The 24346-nt window shown below is 34.6% G+C and overlaps 1 protein-coding gene across 1 annotated transcript; it reads right to left on the bottom strand.

The window, feature by feature from the left end:
• Nucleotides 1–1000: 1000 nt before the first annotated feature.
• On the bottom strand, nucleotides 1001–23120 carry LOC128865095 (protein FAM107B). The gene is made up of 3 exons (XM_054105055.1): nucleotides 22989–23120; nucleotides 6449–6824; nucleotides 1001–2385 (listed from the first exon to the last, which is right to left on the bottom strand). Exons 1-3 carry the CDS (start codon nucleotides 23041–23043, stop codon nucleotides 2121–2123), a joined length of 696 nt encoding a protein of 231 aa, XP_053961030.1. The 5' UTR covers nucleotides 23044–23120; the 3' UTR covers nucleotides 1001–2120.
• Nucleotides 23121–24346: the final 1226 nt, after the last annotated feature.

Here is a 24346-nt window from a genome sequence, read left to right as displayed (position 1 = left end):
TTGTGGGTTGTAGTAACACATTTGCTAACCGTGGCTTTGTTGGCTGCAGAAGGGGGTGACAAAACGGGTGCTGGGCCAAAGAAGTTGGCCTCAGAGCCCATTCTAGCTAAGGAGTCAGAGGTTTCGTTACCCATGATACCCACGTGTCCCGGGACCCCTGTTAGCATCAGGCTATTAAGTCTACCGACATAGTTCAGCCTGGATTTATACGCATTTGCCTTCATCTCTCCAACACTAGCGGCCACTTGAATAATTTGATTCTTAACTATTTATTTGGTCGCGCCCATAGGTATCCCAGTGGTACTTTTATCACTGAGCAGTTGAAGAGTGGTTGTTGTTGTGGTAGTATCATAAACATATATGTATGGGGAATGCTGCGGAAGTGACAGTTCTTGGTCAGATATAAATCCGGGTCGTTCCGATAACGTAGAACCGATTGTCGTGCGAACGAGTTGAAGAGAAGTACCTTTCGGTTTGGGAATTTCCCTCAATATCTCTGTGCCCCGCAATCCTAATGAGGCTGACCTTGAATACAATTCACGAACATTAACGAAGAAAACAACATTTTATGTTAACTTTTTACTACAATAGAATTTATTTAAAACTATTTTTATAAGTATTATCTACGTTTCATATATTTATTGATCTTATTTGTGTTTTTAAAGAACTGCTAACGATTTTTATATCCCTTTACATTTTGCTTTAGATCTTCCTTTCATTTATTTGCTGTGTATGTGTGTATGTATGTATGCGTGTATGGGTGTATGTTTGTATGAGTATTTACCGCCCTGTTTCGCATGTCAGACCTTTCCATTACAATTAACATTTACAGGTTGAATTTATTTATAATTTTTTTTTTTTTATAAATTTATTATTTCTTGCTTTATACACACGGAAATTAGGTTTATATATTTGTAAGTCATTAATTATCAATGGAATTTATTTAACATCTTCTGTTTTTAATTATATATATTTTTTTAGTTCAGTGTTTAACTCAGGGTGGTGGTTTTTTCATAGTTTCATACAGAGTGGTTTGTTTTATGTTTTTTTTTTTGTTTTTGTTTGTTGTCAAAGGACATTTTGCGTCAGAGTTTCACTACAAATACAATACAATACAATACAATACAATTATATATAATTAATTATTATTACAAATACAGTTATGTTTAAATGTGTTTGTATGTATAAAAATAACATCATTTCCCCTTTAAATTTCGTCACTCTTCATATAATTAGATTAGATGATTGATAGCACATTTTGTTGATTTATGAATTGGAAAATAATATCAAAATTGGAATATCAAACAATAAAAGTAGCGCAGAGATTCGAAACATACAGAAATACCACAAAAATGAAGGGATAATAGCATATTAAGAAGTAGAAAAAGAAAAACAAAATACTTTAGCTTATTCCAAAATTATGTTTCAAGTTGGTTAGTGACCGAATACTTTAAAATAAAACTAAGAGCAGAAAAAAATACATAAAAAATTTGTATACGCAGAGCTTAAAAAGTAATTTTGTGAGCCTATACCGGTAAACCGCAGCATTCTGAACGAAGTGCAAATACAAATTAGCCAATTTAATACACATTTAAGTTAAGTCGACAACAATACAAACAAAATTATGCTAATTTATAAATATCGATAACACATACACATGTAAAATATCTCCAAAAAAAATATCTCCAATTTCGAATCAAAAGCGAATTAACGAATATTTTATGCTAAAAAGTGTTGCTTTAAAAAGTGATGTGCGATAACTCAAAACATATGCAATTGATTGACGTAACAAAATTTATGTCCTCTCACATTTCCAACATTTTCAAATTCAACACAAATACTAAGCAATTTTGCGCGCCCAAAAGTACACTTCGACAAATAAATTAAATTAAAATAAAATAAAATTTTAAGTAAAATCGTCTAAAATTACTGCCATACGTATCGAAAATGAGTTGATAATTGTTTTTGTTATTATTGTGTTTTTTTTTCTTCTTGATTTTTGTTGTTTTTTTATATTTTATTTTATTATTATTATTAGTATTATTATTATTGTTGGATGCGCGGGTGCTGTTTTGTTGTTCTTATATTTGGTTTTGATTCCCTCCCCCCTTCAGCCCCATCTATTTCAGCTCGCTCGCCCGCTGCTGGCGCAGTTTCGCTCGCGCATTCAAATACTCCGGATTCACGTATTGCTTGTCCTCCTCATCTTCGCCGCTCTCTTGACGTTCGTGCTTTTGCGCACGCTCCATTATCACACGATTCAGTTCAGCTTTAAGGCCGGCGGTGGGTGAGAGATCGTCCTGATGTTGTTGGCGTTGTTGCCGTTCACGTTGCTTCTCGTAGGCGCGCTGCAGTTCGGATTTTTGATTTAGCACGCTTTTGCCACTGTGAGGAAGAGAGAGAGAGAGAGAGAAAAATGGTATGTTAGTTGTATGGATTTGATGTGTTTGTTTTCTTTTTTTTTCGAAAAAATTGGCATTCCTAGTAATGTAAAATTTGAAGTTAAGTAACCTCAAGTACTGTAGGAGCTGCAGCTGAGAAACTTCATAAATATCGAAGTAATAAAACCAGATATTTTTATGTACCAGAAGCTTTAAATTTGCATTAATATTTCTGGTAAATTTTATAATTTTTTCAAATATTATTTTATATAATATATCTTTCAAGGATGGAGATTGCTACTGAATTCTGGAACAAATTAATATTGTGTTAACGAAGAAAAAGAGCCACCCTTCATATACAGGGTTGGTCATATTAAACTGACCCATTGAGTAACCCTATAACTTTTTACTGTAATTTCAGATCAACTAATGACATACCGCGTTGGAAGCGTCAGTCGAAGGAGATTTATACCATGAAACAGTACACCCCAATAGAACGCGCTGAAATTGTTCAGCTGTACATTCAAAATTCCTTCTCGATTGTAAAAACGCAACGTGCGTGGAGAAAAAAAAATAAAGTGAAAAGTGCGCCGTCAAAGAACGCAATCAAGCAAATGCACAAAAGATTTTTGTCTTCCGGCACTGTGGCTAATACCCGACGTCCAAATAAAAAGCGGCCAAGACGATCTAACGAAAATATCGCGGCCGTACGAGCCAGTATCGAGTCATCGCCGCGAACGTCAGGTAATCGTCGTTCTGCTCAGTTGGACATCCCTCGGACCACTCTACGACGTATCATTCGTTTGGATTTGGGGATATTCCTGTACAAAATACAACTAAATCAACAACTGTTGCCGGCCGATAAGCCTCGTCGCTTGGAATATGCCAATTTTGTCGTCCGAATGGCCCAAACTGATGAGGATTTTTGGCATCAAATCATTATGAGTGATGAGGCCCATTTCTCCTTGAACGGAACCGTAAATAAGCAAAATTGCCGTTTCTACGCCACTGAAAACCCTCAAATTATTGAAGAGGTACCTCTCCACGACCAAAAAGTTACAGTCTGGTGTGGCATTTGCGCTGATATGGTCATTGGGCCGTTCTTCTTTGAAAATGGTCAACACCAACCATTGACCGTCAATCAAGAGCGTTATCGGGCCACGATAACCGATTTTGTGATGCCGATTGTTCGTGAAAATGGTATGGAGCTCTTCTGGTTTCAGCAAGATGGCGCACCACCACACACAGCACGAGCCACCGTCAACTTATTGAAGACTTTGTTCCCTGGCCGTTTGATATCAAAAAGCGGCGATTTTGACTGGCCGCCACGATCACCGGATTTGACGCCACCGGACTTTTTTCTTTGGGGCTATTTGAAATCTAAGGTTTACGTCAACAAGCCAAAGACACTAGGCGCACTTAAGGCCAATATCCGACGGGAAATAGCCGCCATATCGGCCGAGACGCTGGCCAAAACTATGGAAAACGCCGAAAAACGGGCACATTACGCTATACGAGCTAAGGGCGACCACTTGCGCGATATCATATTCAAAAAGTGATGTAGACGAATCTCCTTGAACTAAATTAAATGTTTTTCACAATGAAACACAAAAAAATGTTTCTTTTTCCATATTTTTTTAATAATCACATGGGTCAGTTTAATATGGCCAACCCCGTAGAAGTTTTAGTATTTGATTTATGGGGTCTTCAGAAGCGCAAACGACAATTTCCCTGGCTCGTGTGGATTTTTTTTTACTTGTCCACTTCTTGCTTAATCTACATAAAGATTCGTATATTACGAGTATATACCTATGTATATAATTGACGCGTATTCCGGGCGTTTGGCCGAGGTCCTCCTCCTATTTGTGGTGTGCGTCTTGATGTTGCTCCACAAATGGAGGCACCTACAGTTTCAAGCCGACTCCGAATTGCAGATATTTTTATGAGAAGCTTTTTCTTGGCAGAAATTCACTCGGAGGTTTGCCATTGCCTGCCGAGGGCCCGCCGCTATTAGAAAATTGTTAATTTGGTGTTTCACCGAGATTCGAACCAACGTTCTCTCTGTGAATTCTGAATGATAGTCACGCACCAACCCATCCGGCTACGGCGGCCGCCTTTTGAGGCTATCCACGGATCAAGCTTTTTTTTGTTATCTTCATATGAGTAGAACTGCTGGTCAGCTAGACCATGTGCCATCGATCGGAACAAGTGATAATCGGACGGCACAATATCTGGAAAATATGGCGAGAGGGGTAGGATTTCCCATTTTATTGCTTCCAGGTAGGTTATAACAGGTTTGGCAACGTAAGGCCGAGCGTTGTCATGCTGTAGAATCACTTTTTCATGCCTCCCCGCGTATTGCGGCCGCTTCTCGCGCAGTGCTCGGCTCAATCGCATCAATTAAAGTCGATACCGATCCCCAGCATAACCTTCGCAGCGTCAATATTCGGCAGAGGCGACAACGTAGGAGCATGACCGGACAGTTCCCATGACTTTCTTTTCTTTGGATTGCTGTAATGAATCCATTTTTCATCAACCGTCACGATGCGATGAAGAAACCCCTTCCTTTTTTGCCGCTGGAGCAGTTGTTCACAGGCGAAAAAACGACCTTCAACATCCCTTGGTTTTAACTCATAAGGAACCCAAGGCCCCTGTTTCTGAATCATTCCCAAAGCATGCAATCACTTGGAAATGGATTGACGCGTAACTCCTAAAACTGAAGCAAGCTCTTCCTGCGTTTCACGCGGATCCTCATTGAGTCATGCCTCCCATTCCATGTCTTCGAAAGTTGTTGGTCTTCTTTGACGTGGACGGCCGTCAACATTAAAATCGCCGTCTTTGAAGCGACGAAACCAATCTCGGCATGTTGTTTCACTTAAAGCAGCATCTCCATAAACTTTTTGTAGCTCTCGATGTGCTTCAGCCACCGATTTTTTCTAATGAAAGAGACGCTTCCCGTAAACAACGATTATTCGGCACAAAATCAGACATTTTCATAAAACCATAAAACCATACGTCTAAGCTTGGTTTATGACGTTTAGGTTATGTTAGAACTGACTAGCACACACTGCTGGCGGCATCTATTGACAAAGAGCGGGAGCTTAGTTGAGCACCTAATATTATATTAACGGAAAAAAGCAAGCCGCCCTTCATATAACGGTTTCAGTATTTAATTTATGGGGGCTTCAGCAGCGAAAACGGCAATTCTATCGCTTGTGTATATTTTTTTTTTACTTGTCCAGTTCTTGCTTAATCTAAATAAATACTCGTATGTTGTATATATAATTGGTACACCCTTTTTGGGTGTTTGGCCGAGCTCCTCCTCTTATTTGTGGTGTGCGTCTTGATGTTGTTCCACAAATGGAGGGACCTACAGTTTCGAGCCGACTCCGAACAACAAATATTTTTTGTGAGGAGCCTTTTCGTGGCAGAAGTACACTCGGAGGTTTGCCGTTGCCTGTCGACCTAGCGGTCGCCGCTATTAGAAACAACTTTTTCTTCATTTTGGTGTTTTACCGAGATTCGAACCTACGATCTCTCTGAATTCCGAATGGTAGTCACGAACGATCCTATTACATTGCTTCAAAATTCCAGCACATTTTTGCATTTTTACATTTCTACAAATTATATCAAAATTTTATTAATTCACCACGAAATTAAACCACCACGCAGCTTTACTCCCTTCGCAAGGATGATAGATTATCAGGTTTTCTACTTAGCTATGGTGAAAAAGGAAATTGTGAGGGGAACTTCGGCTGTCACGTCACTTGGGAGATTCGGCAGCCGAATTCTGCACGATCACTTCATTCACGATCATTCACACATTCGGCTAATCAGTCCTTGTTCAGACGGCAACGAAGTGTCATTGGTTGATTTTTTTTCGTATACAACCAACCCAATCTCAGGTTTTTTGTAAACACACCTCAGCTGATTCTGTCAAATTCACTCAGAGCCGAATAACGGTCTATTAAAGAACTCATCTTTGAAATATTTTCACCATGCTCCCATTCGACAGTTATTTTACCCTTTAAACAAAATTTTAAAAATTAATTTTTCCATCCACTCACATTTTATTATTGAATTTCAGCTCTCGATGCAGCTGTTGGCGTTCATTTGACTCCAGGCAGGGATTTATCAACTTCCTGGGCAATATGAGACCCTCGGCATCTTTTTGTACTCCCGGCGGTGGCGACGACATCATCATTGTTATTGTTGTTGTACTGCGTTCGTTCGCCTCGAGTGCACTGCTAATCGCTTGTCGCTTCTGTTCAAACCACTCTTGTCCAGCGTTCGTTGTGGATCCAGGTTCTCGTAGCACAATTTTCTCCGATGTGGTGGAAATTGGTAAAATTACGGGTGAGTGTGAAGCTAGTGCAGCAGCTGATGTTACAGTTGATGAATGTTTTGGCGGACTGTCGGTGATGGAAGCTGTAGAATCGGTACCTGCAAGAGAGTAAAAAAAAAAACAAGAAAAGAAAGAGAAAATTACCAAATGAAAAACATGAAAAGTTAAGTATTTACTTATTTAAGTTCATCAAGTATTTTTACTTCTACTTAAAAAAAAAAATAAACTCCGCTGATTGCGAAGCCGGCAAATACACAAAGTGGCTTTATTTAAAGCTTCATTTAATTCTACAGACGCTATGGAATGCGAAGTGGACAGCCATATGGAACAACAAAAGCTACAAAAAAATGGCCAATTGGACTGGACTTTGAATTGAGTAGGTACTTTTTGCTGCATGCATATCTATGTATGTGTGCGTGTGTGTGTGTGTGTGTGTGTGTGTGTGAATACTAAAAGAAATCCGAACAATAGTGCCAGTGACCGTGTGCTTTGAGAAAGAGCACAAGAAGCACAGCTAATCACTATTGGAGTCAATGATTTATGACAAAACGCAAAACAGCGAAATGAAATGTAACAAATATTAATTTTTTTTTTTTCTTTTTTTTCTGTGCTTTAGTACTTTTGTTGTTTATGATTTTTGTTTTTTGCTTTTTTCTTGTATTGTTCAATTTTATTTATATTTTCATTTTGGGTCCATTGAGCGCTCTCAACACGGTTCATCACATTGAAATGCCAATTACTACCACTTGCCATTCAATGGCCTCGAACAATGGCCAATTGTCATAACAGCCGTCGAACAACTGCTCGCTTATTATTGACTGACAGTGGTCTTAGGGAGATTAAAGCAGAAAATATGTGAAATACTTGCGCATACTTAGCGCTACGGAAAAGTGGAACATTTATGTGCTTTCTTAGTTCTTGTGCATGTAAACTAAGCTGTAAGTTGGGAGAACTGTTGGGGAAAAATGAAAAAATGTGTCAAATTATTTCACAAATATTGAAGTAAATGTTCAAAAAGTCATGAAATTAGTACTGACCGATTGAAGAAGTAAATTGTAGCAGATGGCAGAGGAACAACAGATTATTAGAGCATGAATTGGATAGATTTTACATGAAAAAATTAGTACGCTTTGGATATCCCTTACCCTCCCAGCGCTCACACCGCTCAACAAGCAGCGACAATTGAGGATTCGTAAAAATTTTTTGCAGTTATGTCAGAGTGATAGTGGCCCTGTCAGAAATGAAACAGATTAACGAAACCAACGCAAGACAACAGTCTTGTCGGGCCCTATGCTCTCGAGATGAGTGAACAAGGGGAAAAAAATAAATTACTTGTATTCATCATTATTTTCCGTAGCTCATGCAAAAGTCTGTGCAGTGGATTAAAAGGAGATAAAGGGTCACTGAAGAAATTCAAAGTGGAAGCGTCGGCGTCTACTACTAATGTGGACTCCGATATCGGCATTTGGGAGTCGAGAGTTTAGGAAGGAGGAGTGAGCCTCCCAATAAATGTCGTTCAATGTCTGTTTTTATACTATCTGCCTCATTGGTTGCAGTTGTGTTTTGGTCCTGGATCCCGTCGATGGAGTCAAGGAGATGCCTCTGGACTCATCTGGGAGGTGGCTCAGACGCCACTAAATGTCTGCAGGGGTGATTGCAACGGTAGCAACCTAGTAAAAATTGCTTGCTGAGCATTTTGCTGTGCTCCGTGACCGAGAGCATGAAAGCCTCGATGTGAAGGTGTTGTAGAGGGGACATCAGGGGACCTCCCTTGGCTGTCCTGATAGCAGTATTTTGACAAGTCTCGAGCTTTGTCCACTGCGAATCACTAGTGCCAGGCGACCAGACGGGCGCAGCATAATTTAGTACCAGCTGGGCGATTGCTTTAAATGTGGCCAGCAACATTTCTTTGTCATTGCCTTAAGTGCTGCTGGCTAGCGACTTGAACAGCTCTTGGAGTGTTCGTGTTTCTTGCGGGTTGTTGACTACAAGTGTCGCAGACAACTCCTATCTGTAGGAGTTTTACGGTGACCTACGTTTATAGGGCATTCAGTATGAATGTATTCAATTTCTTCAATCCTGAAAGTATTCCATGAAGCGGCCTACCTGCTGATGGTGGCTAGAGGAAGGGGGGACCTCGTCTGTGTTGTAAAAGCCAAGTGTACAATGAATTGACTTTCTTTGATACCACTCATTGGCGTGCGTTAGTATGAGCAAGAAAAGACGACTGATTCCTTGTTGAATTGAGTCAAAATCGCTTAAGTAATCACTTATAGTAGAGGCGGCAATCCGTCAATGAGGACGGAAAGCGGTTTGTCGGCTGAATTTCAAGACTGGGAGTTCTCAAAAAAAAAGTTATTAATTGAAATAGACATTTCTGAGCCCGTCATCATTTTATTTCGACTTTGCAATTAACTAAGGAAGCATAATCCGATGATTTACAAATTTTGAATTTTTGTTACGCAGCGAATGCCACCATGCAATTCGCTCTATGTAAAATCACTCGCTGATTCCGAAAATCGAGTAATTTTTTTTTTTTTTTGTACCGACAATTTTCAGTCATACAGCTCAAAATGAATAGTGGCTGATTAGAGGAGGTATTGTGCCTCTATCTGACGAACCAGCTGGATGTTCTTAATACCAATTAAGATATTAAAATTTCTCTTAAACGGGGTATACATCACTTTTCGATAGGCCTAAGGTTTCTGAAAAATGTATCATTTCAGAATAGTTTTTTTGTTTTTTTGTTTTTTTTATGAAAAACCAGCTGTACCCGGCGCGAGTTGCTACGCCAACAACTAAAACAAATTTAAGAAAAATAATTTTAAATAAAAATCAGTACACAAATATTCAATTCATTCTAAACCATTTTATTGATTTTGTTTATTTCGCAAAAATCGGTTGAACGGGGCAGAAGTTGCTGCTCTGCAGCGCAACCTGGTGGCGAGTGGCAGCAATGAGCAAATTTTACAAACCTTTTCCGTGGAAAAAGATATGTACCAATTTTTATAATAATCGGTCCAGTAATTTTTGAGTTCATTGATGGCATACAGACAAACATTCATTTTTATATTATATATAAAGATTTAAAAAATGAGGATTTGAGCTGGAACAAAATTTAAGTGACAATAAATTATTCGTTTATTTCTCTACATTAAAGGATATTCGCACGGGGAGAAAATCAAGCTATCACAGAGGAAAATTGACGAATCAATAAAATAGTTGGGAATCATCAAATGAAAATACTCGGATCTAAATCGCGAAATGTCAATGAAATATACAGCACCTCATCAAATACTGCAGCTCATTATTTTGGCCAGTTTTGAATTTCTGTGATTTTTTTTAATCTTCATTATTTTTATTATAAAAGTATAGCTCACTGGCCATCACAATGGACGAATTTCATTCTTTGACCAAGTGGCCAACTCGCGAGGTCAGCCATTTATCCTATAGCTCATTGACTAACAAAAAGCCAAATTTGAAATTCTATAAAAAATTATGTTAGAAAAATTGGGCAAATTTTCATCAAAATTTCAAAAGTTTTTTTAATTAAAATAAATTTAATCAGAATTTAAAAAATTGGGTACGCAGTTTTTAGCGAATTAAATTTTAGTAGGATGAAGTGCAAGTTTTGAGTTGATAGAAAATCCAGTTGGTTTTTCACAATATTTTTTCTTGACAATTTTGCGTATTTCTGCATATAAAAAAAATCGTGGATTTGTTGTATTAAAAAAAAAACAATGGTGGATTTGTTATATTAAAAAAAACAATGGTAGATTTGTTATATGGCGAAAATACGAAACACCGTCAGGCAAAAAAATTATCAAAAATCAACAAAAACTTTGAGGCACTTCAAACTTGCACTTTATTATACTAAAATTTAATGGGCTATAAAACTGCGTAGCCAAATTTAAAAAAATGTGTGATACAAAATTTTGAAATATTATTTTTTTTAAATTTTTTTTTTTTATAAATTTGAAACAAAGCTTGAAACTTGAATTAATAAGGTATTTATTATAGAATGAATTATTTTTATTAAAAAAAATATTTAATTTAAAAAATAAATAAAGTGGCAGAATTTTTCACAAGGTTGAGGGGTTCTACTTTTTTTTCGCAGGCTGATACGTACATACGTACAAGGAGGCGCACAATTAACCACCCTAAGATTTATAATTTTTGCAAATGCCGTCGTGTGTCAATTAAATTTGACACTTGTGAATTAGACAGTTTCAATAAAAAAACAGAGAAGCAACGGTGTGCGTTAAGCTCAAAAAAAAGATGTCCATCACTCAAAATCAGTTTTTTTAGTTCAAAAGTTATGCAAAAAACAAAATTGAATGATTAAATTTGCACCACATGTGTATGGTATGATCCGATACAGTGCATACTTCTATTCTAAGATATGATACATTAAAAAATCTAACGGAAAATCGCCAGAACTCTTCACTTTAATTTTGATTTGTTACGAATTACAGATCCAAAAATGTTTCACATGAACTTCCTTTTCACAAACGCCAAAATCAAAGTCGAAGCTTAGAATTTATTAATCATTAAATGAACAAAACTATTTTCGATATATTTGCGCCATTGTACGCGCAAAACATTACAATGAAGGCATAACTACCGCAACAACCGTAACAAAAGCAAAAGTTAAGCGTGTAAAAGCGGCGAACAAAAGTATCCGTCCACAACTAGCACGGGGTAATAGTGAAGACAACAACAACAAGAACAACAAAAAGACATAAACAACTGAGCCAAAAAGAAGAAAACCAGAGCACCAAAGTATTTACAATTCGTGCGACACACAGCACAACCAAATGCCTTTCCACATTTGCCACAAACACAAAAGTCAAGTCAAAGATTCTTATGAGCGTATCGCCTAGATTAAGGTTAACAACAGCCAGTGCCGATGCGACGCAACAACAAAGTACGGTTACTAAAATTTCAACGAAGCACATTGGGCCAAATATTTGTGGTAAAGCTTATACTTAGGAGAATGTCTTAATAGTTTTCTTTGACGCAAATTTCTTCACCGACAGCTGTGGGTACCTGCTACCTATACATAATTACTGCCACTGGCAGAGGGCAACGTGTTGCAAGCACAAGACGACATCATTCGCAGCCGAATCAAAATGCACCTTAAGCCATGGGCTGTGTAGTACTTTCTTTTTCAGCCTCATCACGTCTACTTGTACATACACATGCACATACATACATACATACACGCATACATAATTGTGCGTTGAACAGTGAAATGGGCCCTTCAGCAGAATCATCTAGCGATATGTCGACTGGCAGTGGCAGCGTCGGAAGCGACATCAAAAGAGACAACAGCAGCCAAAGAACAGGTCACAATGAGAACAATTGCCACTGCCACTGTTGGAGCTGTCATATTAACCCATATTTTCACACATCAAATTAGTGCTGAGAGCCTAACAAATCAGAAAGAACCGCAACTTACAGAATTTAGTGTGGAAAAAAGTCGAAAAGGTTGAGAAGCATGCAAGCTGGTGTAAAACTTATCATCCAATTGTGTTTCTGAATAACTTTCTTACTAAATAACAAAAAAAAATTATTTTAAGTGATGGAAATCTTTATTTTGAGCTTTTCGCACCCGGTTGCTTGATTTTTTTTTATACTGCAGCTGTCTAATTCACAGGTGTCAAATATGGCATTATTTGTAAAAATCGCAAATTTTCCAACAAGATGATTAATTTTGTGCCAACAAGTATGCAAGTTACAATAAAAAAGGTAGTTCCATTGTAGTCTTTCGGTCGTCAAACTTCCAACTGATATTTTCAATCAGATTGTCACAGTTCATTTTTCGTACTGTGTTGGGAAAAGTAAGTTTGTGAGTTGAAAAAATTAAAAATAAATAAAAAAGACGGATAAGCTGATTACTGTCACAAGCCCCACTATTCTAGTTAATATAAGCACTCCTTCGTCAGAACCGAAAAAAAAAACGATACTGTGGTAGCAACTCTAAGAACTCCAAAATGGAGGAAAAAATTCGCTACGCTCTTCAACCAAGATAAAAAAAGCTGAGGCAAATGAGTGATGTTTATGAACCCAGTGCAGAACTGAATACAATAGCAAAGCAATTGTTTAAGTAATTCCTTTCTAGTAATATTTAAATCGCATATGAGGCAGACATTTTTGGGTCAAGGGTAGAAAATGTCAATGATGGAAATCATTACATTGCCCAAGAACTAAAGACTAGCCAAAGGGCCACATAGTCTTAAGTTGCATGCTCGTTGCATGGGTGCCTCTCGAATTGACATAAAATACACTTTTAAATCGAATTGAAGCCTGCGATTCTCTGCTGCAACGCCACGAAGTCGGCAATTTTTTTAAGTGACTAGTAAGAGGTGATGAAAAATGGGTCCCACATCTAAGTAAAAAATGAAACTTATTAGGGTAAGCTGGCTGAAATGAAGGCCAATCCCAGATTAACCGAGCAAGAAGATTTTGTTTGGCGTTTGATGGGATTGGAAGGTAATCATTCACCATGGACTGCTCCCATCTTTTGAAATACCCAATTTGAATCTCAACTGTAGCCATCTGAGCGGACTGAAGCAGAAGCGTCCGAAAGCTTCTTTGAAAAATATTGAGTTCGATGGATTGGGAAATAACGAGTATATTCCAAATCTGCATTTTATTTTTACTTGCTTGTTCGAGGACTTATTACAATTATCAGGATTTATCAACAAATGCTCCAAAATAAATAGTTTTATGTTAAATCTGTGAGTAACCACAGTTTAGATTCAGAAAAATTTTATTAAAAAAAGTAACACTTTTATCAAATTACAAATTTAGTGATAAAACAAACCATCACAGCTTTTTGGCTTTATTCATACCAGGGTGGCTACTTAAAATTTGAGATAGGTAAGAAAATGAAAGAAATCGAAAATGGATTTCTTATTATTACAAATATTAACCAGGAAAACCAATTTGCTTTGCATGCGATTTAACCAATTTTCAACGCAGTGGAAATAAGATTATTTTAACAAATATTTTTGACGACTAATTGTCCAAGCAAAATTTAATTTATTTTGAAAAGTTATTGGGAATCACTCAATGAAAATTTCAAACTTACTGAACATCATCTCAACTATTAAATAAAAATATTAAATAAATAAATAAGAAAAAAATTTGAAAAATAAAAAAAAGAAACAAATATTTTTTCCGAAAAACTTTTGATGAAACAAATAAAACGTGTTTTTGATTTTTTTGTTTTTTTAACGTAAACAATTTGAGGAAAAATATTTATTAAGATTTTAAAATAAAACCCTCTGCCAAAATTTTCATCGTTGAATAAATTCCTTTTTTTAATTTTGGTATAGAATTTTTTTTTCTGAAAATGTCTCGAAGAGCTGGGAAATCCTAATATGAAAATTATAAATTTTTTTCGAATTTTCGTACAGATTTTTATTTGAAAACATTTCTACAAGTTATGAATATCCCAATATGAAACTTTTAGGAATTCTAGGAATACTTTCACCTATTAACGAGAAAAAACTATTTAGTTTTTGAAAAATAAAAAAAATTCCAAAAAATTTTAAACAAATAAAACTTTTAAACAGAAAACAAAAACTTTGTTTTAAGTATATTTTATCCTATGAATTGGAAGCAAAATATGTTTAAAAATATTAAAAAGTGCCTTCATTTTAAAAAACTCTGCCAAAATTTTCATCATTGAATTAATCTCAAATAATTTTTTTCTCATTATAATTCTTTTTCATATTTTGGTATAAAACTTTTCATTTGAAAATAACTCGAAAATTGTTTATGTCTCGATTCCGTTTATGAAAGTTATAGGAATTACTGTGAATAGTTTCAGCTATTAATGAGAAAAATTAAGAAAACATTTTGAAGGCATTTCATTTAAAAACACTCTGCCAAAATTTTCATTGTTCAATAAATCATAAAATTATTAATTCCTTTTTCAATTTCGGTACAGATTTTTTTTGTTTAAATCTCGAAAAGTTGTAGGAATCTTACTATGAAACCTTAAAGAATTACTGAGAATAGTTTCAGATATTAAATAGAAAAATATTTTGAGGAGGTGTTTTTCAAAATTAAAAAGAAATATATTTTTTTTCAAAAATATTTAAGCAAAACAAAAAAAAATTCCTAGTTTTTTTTTGTAATTATATTGTATTCCAATAAATTAGAAAAGCTTCGAAGAAAACCGAAGATATTTCACAAAAAACCAAAAAAGTGCGCAAAATTAAATAGATCTTAAACTTATGAATTTTTTTTTTCAAATTTTTCAAGTTTTTTGTTTCAAAATATTTCGGAAAGTTATTGTGAATCTCACTGTGAAACTTTTAGAAATTACTGAGCATAGTCTAAGTTATTATTGAAAAAAAAAAACAATTCTAAAAGGGACTGTTTTTCAAACATTAAAAGGAAAATATTTTTGCCGAAAAAAATAAAAAAAGAAAATTTTGTCCTCAAAAAAATTTGTTTAGCGTTTATTTTATTCTAATACATAAAAAAATAAATAAATAAAATTATAAAAGTGAAAAAAAAAATAAAAATAAAAATTATAAAAAAGAGAACCGAAGGTATTAAAAAAACTACAAATATTTCAGCATTGAATAAATCCCAAATTTATGAATTTTTGTTTTCAAATTTTTGTATAGAGATCTTTATTTGAAAATAATTCGAAAAGTTATAGAAATTCCAATATCAAAATTTCAGGAATTACTGAGAAAAGTTTTAGCTGTTAATGTGCAACATATGAAAAAATTCTCAAGAATGTGTTTTTCAAAAACTAAAGAGGAAAACATCTTTTTCCAAAAAATAAATTTTCTTCTAGAAAGTAAAATTTTTTTTGGTTTATTTTGTTTTAATAAATTTAAAAGAAAAATTGTCATGCTTGTCATCAATTCCTATTATCCCCAATGGAACATAGGGCCTTCACAAAACGGGTTCAGTATAGTTTTTCGCAATGACTTGAATTTTTTTAAATCATTAACTTAAACAAAATGAAAAAAGAATACAAAATTATTTTAATTTAAAAAACTGTAAAGCAAAATTTTCATATTTTTTTTAAATTTTGGTAAGGGGATTTTTGTTTTTATTTAAAAATATCTCGAGAAGTGATGGGAGTCCCAATATGAGACTTGCATGAGTTACCGAACCTGATTAATGAAAAAAAATAATTTAAGAAAATTCTGAAGGGTCAGGAACGGCAAAAAAACATTTTCTTAGTGAAAAATTTTGAACCAAAAAGTAAAATAATAAATAAATAAGTAAATAAATAAGTATATTTTATCCTATAGATTAAATGAAAAAAATATGTACAAAAATTGTTGAAAAATATCGAATATATTTCAGTTTAAAGAACTTTATACCAAAATTGTCAATCTCTAAAATTAAAAAAAATTGTTTCAAAATCTTTTCGGTTCACCTTTTAAGAGTTGTATACTAAGTTTCCAGAAGTATTGGCAATAATGTCCGGAACACTTGGATCACTTGACATGGAGTCGCTTAAAAGTAAAAGCCCCCCATCTGTAATATAATTCCACATTCTTGATACAAAAACCCACAATAGCGCGAAAAATGCCAATTGGGCAACGCTATGTCGAATGTTTGTAAATGAGCCAATGCAAAGAAAACTTTTTTTTAATGAAACCAAGATCACAAATGTAACTGGCTTCTTTCTTTTAACATGCGAATCGTGCCAAAAACTTCCAAATGAATTGGAATACGACGACATTCGCATTGTTTTTTTGTGAGCTCTCAAGTTTTTATGTTTTTCTCTCACAATAGTCGCAGTTTCTTCTATTGCTTTCTTCTCGCCTTTTTATGAATGCTTTTTTGTTGAAAATTTCTACTAATTTTTATGAAGCCAATTCATGTGTTCGAAACGGCTGACACTGAAGCGCTAAGGTTAATGGGCTGCAAGCAGAAGTCAGCGTTGGCTAAAATGTTAAATAGCCAAAAACGTGTATGCAATAATACCCAGGCGCTCTATTGGATACTTAAGTTTGTCTTTGCCTGCAGCTTGTTTACAAGCAAGAGCTCTTAGTGTTGTGTTCTTTGTTTTTTTTGTTTTTTTTCTGTTTTTTGTTTTTCATTTGGAGAAATTTAGCACACCAAAGTCATAGAATTCTCAAATGTTTATGCCTTTAATGGGCGCCTGTTTACAACTAGTTTATGGAATTCTACATTGGCGCTTACACAAAGCTCATAGTGTCGGCATACACACACACACACATACGTGTATTCATAGCTTTGACCCATTGAGCAATCAACGGGCACTACAGTGAGGCATTGACGAAAATGGTAAAGAACCTTCGGAGAGTTACTAATGGCTGGTGTATTCGATTGCAAGCACTTTTACTACATAAAACATGGATATGTTTAGGAACGATTTTTGTGCATATATGAATATGTATGTATGTGTGTGTGGATGTGAGGCTTAAAGCACACTAAGTGCTGCCGATTTGTAAATTTCAGGCTTAGTAATTCTACTATGACGATACGGTTTGTTTGGCACCTAAAAAGGGGTTAATTGCTTCAAAGCGTCGTGTGTATGTAGGTGCGTGTGTGTGTGCATTATTATTTTTTGTTTAGTGACGAACTCAAATTAAATTTTCTCAAGCGGAAATTTGATCTTGAAACCAGATTTCAAGTAACTGATCTGGTAATTAAATTCTAAAATGTGAGCTTGAAATCGTGTTGCTGAAATTTATTTATATATTTTTAATTTTATTTTAGAAGCGTTATTTTGCGTATTTTGGTTTTTTTCATATTTGGCTAAGTAAAATGTTTTGGCCGTTTTTTGCTTTATTTCCTTTATGGAATTGACGCAGCGAAGGTTATCCGATTTTGATCAAATATGCGGAAGTTTTTCCGCTAACCATTTGAAGGCATATTTTTGATTTTTCTATTGTAGAAGTCTTTGTTGTGGTAGTTGGAGCAGTGCATTAAGCACTGCCAGTGCAGTGTAGTCACCGATTGTGACGTTTTGCACATCTAAATTTAAAAGCTCTAAGCAGCAAATTTGCCTTACTTGATTGTTCTTTCATTACCAACCTCTTGTGTGAAGCAGTTGACTGTCCTAACCTTCTGAAAAGAATTGCCTTTAATGTTCCTATGTATAACTTACGTAGTGCTACTTCTTTTTACTCAAGTTTTTCGAAATCGAATTATGTAAAGTAGGATCCCTTAATGAGAACTCTAACGGAACTAAATAATGTTTCAAATTTTGTTAGACCCGTCTCTACCACGCGAAGTATTGCATAGCCTACTATATAACTATTTTAATTAGTTTTAAGTAATTTGTTCTTAGTCAGTAAGAATTTATTGCTCTATTGACTGAAAAAAATAAACTAAGAAGAAAAAAAACTTAAAAAAAATTTAAAAAAAAATATTAAAAAAATATAAAAAATACATAAAACAGTATAAAAACTAAAAATTAAATACCAAAAAAAACAAAAAATAATAATAATAAAGAAATAACAAACAAATAAAAAGTTTATATACGAAAAAAAAATAATAAAGAAATAACAAACAAATAAAAAATTTATATACGAAAAATAAAATAAAATTTTAGTTTGCTTAAAAACAGTATGCGATACAAATTTTTCATCATAACTGCCATTATTTCCTTTTATTTAGTTTGACCTTAATAAAAAATTTAATAAAAGATAATAAATAAATAAACTCATTTAATAAAAAAAAAAAATTTTAAAAAAAGTATACAAAAATTTAAAAAAAAAAATTAATATAAATAATTAACAATAGTATCATTTTTCGCAAGCCCTTCAATTTTTTCGCATTTTTAGACGTGCAAAAAATATAAGTAAAAATAAATAAAAACATAAAAAATGTTAAGAAAAAAAAAAAAAAAATATAATATTTAGTTGGCTTAAAAACAACAAGCCATATGAATTTTCATTCCAAACTGCCACTTTTTTCTTTTATCCAGTTTGATACTAAAAAATATAATTGAAACAAGCTAAAAAACCAAATTCTATGTATAATTTTTAGCAATATTTTCGATTTTTATAAATGTTTCAGAATGACAAAAAAAAAACAACAAAAAAATTAAACAAACAAAAAAATTAAATAATTAACTGCACTTTTTCCTTTTATCCAGTTTGATCTTAGTGAAAAAATATATGAATATAGCTAATAAAAAAATTAACAAAAAAAAAATTGTATAGTATAATTTTTCCCCAGATTTTCATTTTTTTTTTACAAATTTTAGAAGGTCAGCCTAATAATAATATAAGTCACGATTATATAGCGAGGATTAACTGTTTATAATTGGATCAGTTTACAACTAGAATAATAGGCTTCAATTCATACGTACTCTGGTGCGAAGGGTCAATGTGGTGAATATCATGAAACTTTTATTTCAAACTCCCTTAGCTCTTAGTCCGGACTAGTATAACCAAAAGGAAGGTTATGATGCAACTATAGAACATTTTTTTTTTTTTTTTCGGTATAGCAGACAAAGGGTGTACGCGCCAATTATATACAATATATAGAGCAGTCACCGCATAAGAGCCGATAGCCAACTACAGAATACATTTCCGTCATGAAAAAAGTTTCGCAAACAAACTACAGACTCTTCAAGAGCGCATAAAACTATAGGAACTGATCTCTAGAAGCTTGAAACTACCACACATAGAAAAAAATATCGGTCAAAATATATATATATATATACATATATATAATTGGCGCGTACACCCTTTTTGGGTGTTTGGCCGAGCTCTTCCTCCTATTTGTGGTGTGCGTCTTGATGTTGTTCCTCAAATGGAGGGACCTACAGTTTCAAGCCGATTCCGAACGGCAGATATTTTTATGAGGAGCTGTTTTTCATGGCATAAATACACTCGGAGGTTTGCCATTGCCCGCCGAGGGGCGACTGCTATTAGAAAAATGTTTTTCTTAATTTTGGTGTTTCACCAAGATTCGAACCTACGTTTTTTCTGTGAATTCCGAATGGTAGTCACGCACCAACCCATTCGGCTACGGCGGCTACGTCGGTCAAAACCAGGGCAAGAAAAAATGTGTTCTTAAAAAGTTATCTTACGATCTTAAATTATGTAATTAAATTAAATGTATGCTTCTAAAATGATTTTAAAATACTTATAAGCCTTGAAGTATGCTTCGAAATTTCATATACAGTACGTTTAATAACTATAGCACAGGGGCTTATGGACAAGGTTTTGACAAGTTAATTACTTCTCATTTAATTTTAATAAATTTGGTATGAAAATGAAGCTCATTACACTACAAAAAACATATACAGTCGAACTTCCATATAGTGAATTCGCACGGGACCTGAAAATCACTTCACTATATAGAAACTTCATTATAAAGAAACATTGATTTCTTATGTAATTTTATTTAAAATAATCAGTGAGTTTGGTTTGAATTACAGCCTTCCATTTTTCATTTTCAATAAAAGCTTCCAAATCATGTAGAGAGTTGAAAACATTAATCGGCACGTCACTCCTCATTTCCACAAAGGTTCTAATTACGCTAATGGATGAAGCAGCTTGTATCAACGTAGGTAATGCCTCCTCAGTTTCTGCCAATTTTTCAACGGTCAAATCGTGTTCATCGTTATCTGAAATAATATTTACATATTAAATTTTTGTTTGACTATAAAAAGATAAATGCTTACCAGGTTCAGCTGGAACTCCGCGACTTTCAAAAATGCTGTTGAGAATATCTTCTTCGGATGGGTTGTCCGAAGTCTGCACACCATTATTAACATTTACGTAGTCATCAAACGATGCTTCGATATTTGCTACTTTTTTAAATGAAGACTGTAAATCAGCCAAATCTGATATTGAAAGAAGGTCCTCTTCAGCCCAATGCTCAAATGGAATCTGCATAGCATCTTTTGAAAATCCAGCCTTTTTAAAACAGTTGGCAATTGTTTCTGGTTTAACATAGACATTCCATACATTGCTAAGATTTCGAACTGCTTGCAGCAAGTCTATGGCCATAACAGAATTTCCCTCATCCACTTGAGTCAATATATTCGTTAAAATTCGTTTTCTGTAATGTTGTTTCATATTGTAGAGAATGCCTTGGTCCATGGGTTGCAGTAACGAAGTCATGTTGGGAGGAAAATAAGCGAGATGAATGTTTCTCAACTTGTCTCTTACATCTTTAGGGTGGGCAGTGCAGTTATCAACAAAAAACAACACCTTTCTGTTTTGATCACAAAATTTTTTGTCGAGTTTTACAATCCATTTCGTAAAAATCTCACTGGTCATCCATGATTTTTTGTTAAACTCATAATCGACACCTAAAGATTTTATTCCCTTGAAGCACCTCGGATTTTTGGCCTTTCCGATTACCAGCAATTTTAGCTTTTCTGATCCAGTCATATTGCTTCCCACCAGGACAGTTATTCTCTCCTTGCTTTGCTTCCCACCAAAGCATTTTTCATTTTTGAATGCCAGTGTTTTAGTTGGCAAGCATTTGAAAAACAAAGCAGTCTCGTCGGCATTAAAAATGTCGTTAATGTTGTAATTTTCAATTAATTTCGGTAAGACGTTCGTTACCCATTCATCACGGTTTTCTATGTTGGCGTCAGCACTTTCCCCACATAATGTCTTTTGAATAACGCCATGCCGACTTTTGAACTTGTCTAACCAACCTGTACTTGCCTCAAATTCGTGGTGTCCTAGTGCTTCTGCAAAATCTTTGGCCTTTTGCTTCAATAATGGTCCACATAAAGGGAGATTCTTACCACGTGCAACGAGTAACCATTTCAGCATTGCTTCGTCAATATCCTCAAAATGACAAGGTCGAAGTCTTTTGCGTTTGGTATTTACTGCCAAATCCGCCGCATTTTTTAAAATCACTTCCTTATTTTTTAAAATATTTGATAAAGTGCTGGGAAGAACTCCGAATTCATTGGCAATATCTTTTTTTTTTTTTGTTTCCTTCATTAACTTTGTTAATCATTAATAACTTTTTTTCAAGCGAAATGCTGCTTCGATGCGTCATTTTAACTTCAATCACTGAATAAAACTGTAATAGCTCAGCTTTTTCTGTTTTAATTTTGGGATTCCCCTCATTACAGTTTGTCCACATCTAACTGTAATTTTTTGCAACAGAAAACTTTTGAAAAAATTCACTATATGGAGACAAAAACTTAGGACGCTTGAATTTCCAGCTGTAAAATTTGTTCATTATATAGAAAACTTCACTATATAGAAATTCATTATAAGGAGACAAAAATACACCGAAAGTAGAACGAAAAAGCAGTGTCTTCGAAACCAGTTCATTATAAGGAGAGCTTCATTATATGGAAGTTCACTGTAGAGAAGTTCGACTGTATATCCAAGTTTCTAACGGTTTTTGCTGTTTTTTTTTTAATTTTTTTTTCCTTTTTTATTAACTCTACAAATTTTCATACAAATTTTAAGCTTTTCAATCAGAATTTGTATAAAAATATCGAAGCAGGATTATTGAATTTTTGTAAAATAAGTTCGAAGTGGCTCAAAAATCACGTTCATCACCCATTTCGTTACTTGCAGAAAAGAGCCTCTTAAAAAATTAAATTAAAAGCCTCTTCCTTTTCTGCCCTTCAATCGATCGACTCGATTATGACTCCGCATGCCCTTCTATAAGCTCAGTTGTGTTCACATCCATTCGCATGAAGGCTTGGCGCACATTTGCAAAAGCAAACATTTTTAGTATCACAATGCAAGTTGCAAGGTTGCAAATTCATTGCCAAATGTGGCAGAAACTTAAGAACCAACCAACACAATCAATTATGAAGTGAGCCAATATTTTTTCACTTTCTTTTGTTTTTTGTCTTCCTCTTCTTCTTTTTATTCTTCTCTTTAAATTAATCGATTTAATTAAAGAGCTACACCGCAACCTAGTCGCCGTTGCACTTTCGCATAGTTTTAATGAAATCCGCCACATTTGGGTGAAACGCCAAACCATTTTTTTAATTTAGTTTGCTTAGTCGCTAATTATTTTGTTACCGTTGTCGACAACATTTTTCATTAATTTCAATGATTTACGTTGCCGGCGTTAAATTTCAGTTATACCAAAAAAGTATAAAAAAAATTAAAACACAAAAACAAGTTGTGAAATTTATGGTATTTTGTAATAAGGCAATGATAAGCATAATTGGAAAATGAAAAAGCTTGAAAGCAAAATCAAATACAAGAAATGCACACACACAAAAAAGAAAGGAACCAAAAAAGATTGGCTATCCAGCAATTTTTGTTACGAAAAACCAGCAAATTGGTTGCACTCACTTTCGAAAACACGCATGCGACTCATTATGCCGGACGAGATGTGCGTGCGACTCATTTTAATAAGCTTAGCTAATTTTTTTGTTTGGTTTTGAGTAAAAACTTTCAAAGTGATTTAGGTGTTTTTTTTTTGTAGTTTAAAAATTTTTTTTTTAACTTTTTTAAATTAAAAATTTTTTTTTTTTTTTTATTATTTTTTTTAATATTTATTTTTTATTTTTTTTTATTTTGTCGTTTTTTGTTTTTATTTTTATTTTCTTTTTATTACGCTTTAACGGCTTTGTTATGCTATTTGGTATGCCAAAAAACTTGCGTTGCAGCTACTGGCCGCACTGCAATGCGGTGTGTTCAGCGTTAATTAAGCGTACCGCTGCTGCTGTTATAAAATCACACAATTTTCTTTAAACACATTTCTTTTCCCTTTTTTTTCTTTTGGTTACTATTTTAATTCCAAAAATTTGATTTGTTCATTTGGCGCCGCCGCTAATGTGTTGCAATTACACGTTGCACATTAGTGTTTTGGCAAAACTGCTTTGCCTGGCTGGTTGCTGATTGCCGCGTGCTGTGTGCCGCATGCGAACTCGGCGCGGCTTAGTGTTTCGCCCTGTGCTATCGATGCAAATCGATTTTACTAACTGAATTAAGCAACCAGTTTAATTGAATTTGAGTGTGAATGTGGCGCGAGCGACTTTTATTTTAATTTGACGATTTTTCTTCTTCTTCTTCTTGCTGTTTGATTTTTATTTTCTAATGGCATTACACTTCACAGAAATATTTGAATAAATAAATATTCAGCTAAATGCGCCCAATCAGTTCGTTTGCCTGTTTTGCAACCCACTGTCGCCGCTTTGCTTGCAACTTTTTCACTGCAATCGCCATACACGGCGCTTTGGCGCTGATTCTACTTGTAAATAGAAAAGCCGTAGCAGCTAACAAGCTTCCTTTTATTTGCTGCTGCTTTGCATTGTTGCCCCCACTTGTCATTGTCACACGCTGACATTTTGTTGTTCCAATTGTTACTATCTGCTTTATACTTAACTGCTATTTTATTTTATTCTATTTTCTCTTCTTTTTATTGTTCTTTTTCTTGTGCTTCTTCTTTCTCCCTCATTTACTGGTTTGCTGTTTTGCACTGCATAGGCTTTCTCATGTTTTCACTTTTCACATGTCGGTCCACAGTCTGCCGCCTGACACCACGTTCGCCAAAGTCACACTTAAACACGCCCGCGAGGCGCCACATGTTGCCTGTGACTGCCGCAGCTACACAAAGTCAAAGCTTGCGAACGATGGCATCCGCCTCTGCACTCTGCACTCTGCGCTGTTGCAGCTATTTTTGCAAATTGTGTTGCGCTGCACTGGAT

The sequence above is a fragment of the Anastrepha ludens genome, chromosome 5 (assembly GCF_028408465.1).
Source record: "Anastrepha ludens isolate Willacy chromosome 5, idAnaLude1.1, whole genome shotgun sequence".
In the NCBI taxonomy this organism is placed as follows: Eukaryota; Metazoa; Arthropoda; class Insecta; order Diptera; family Tephritidae; genus Anastrepha; species Anastrepha ludens.
This window is presented reverse-complemented; position numbering and strand designations above follow the sequence as displayed.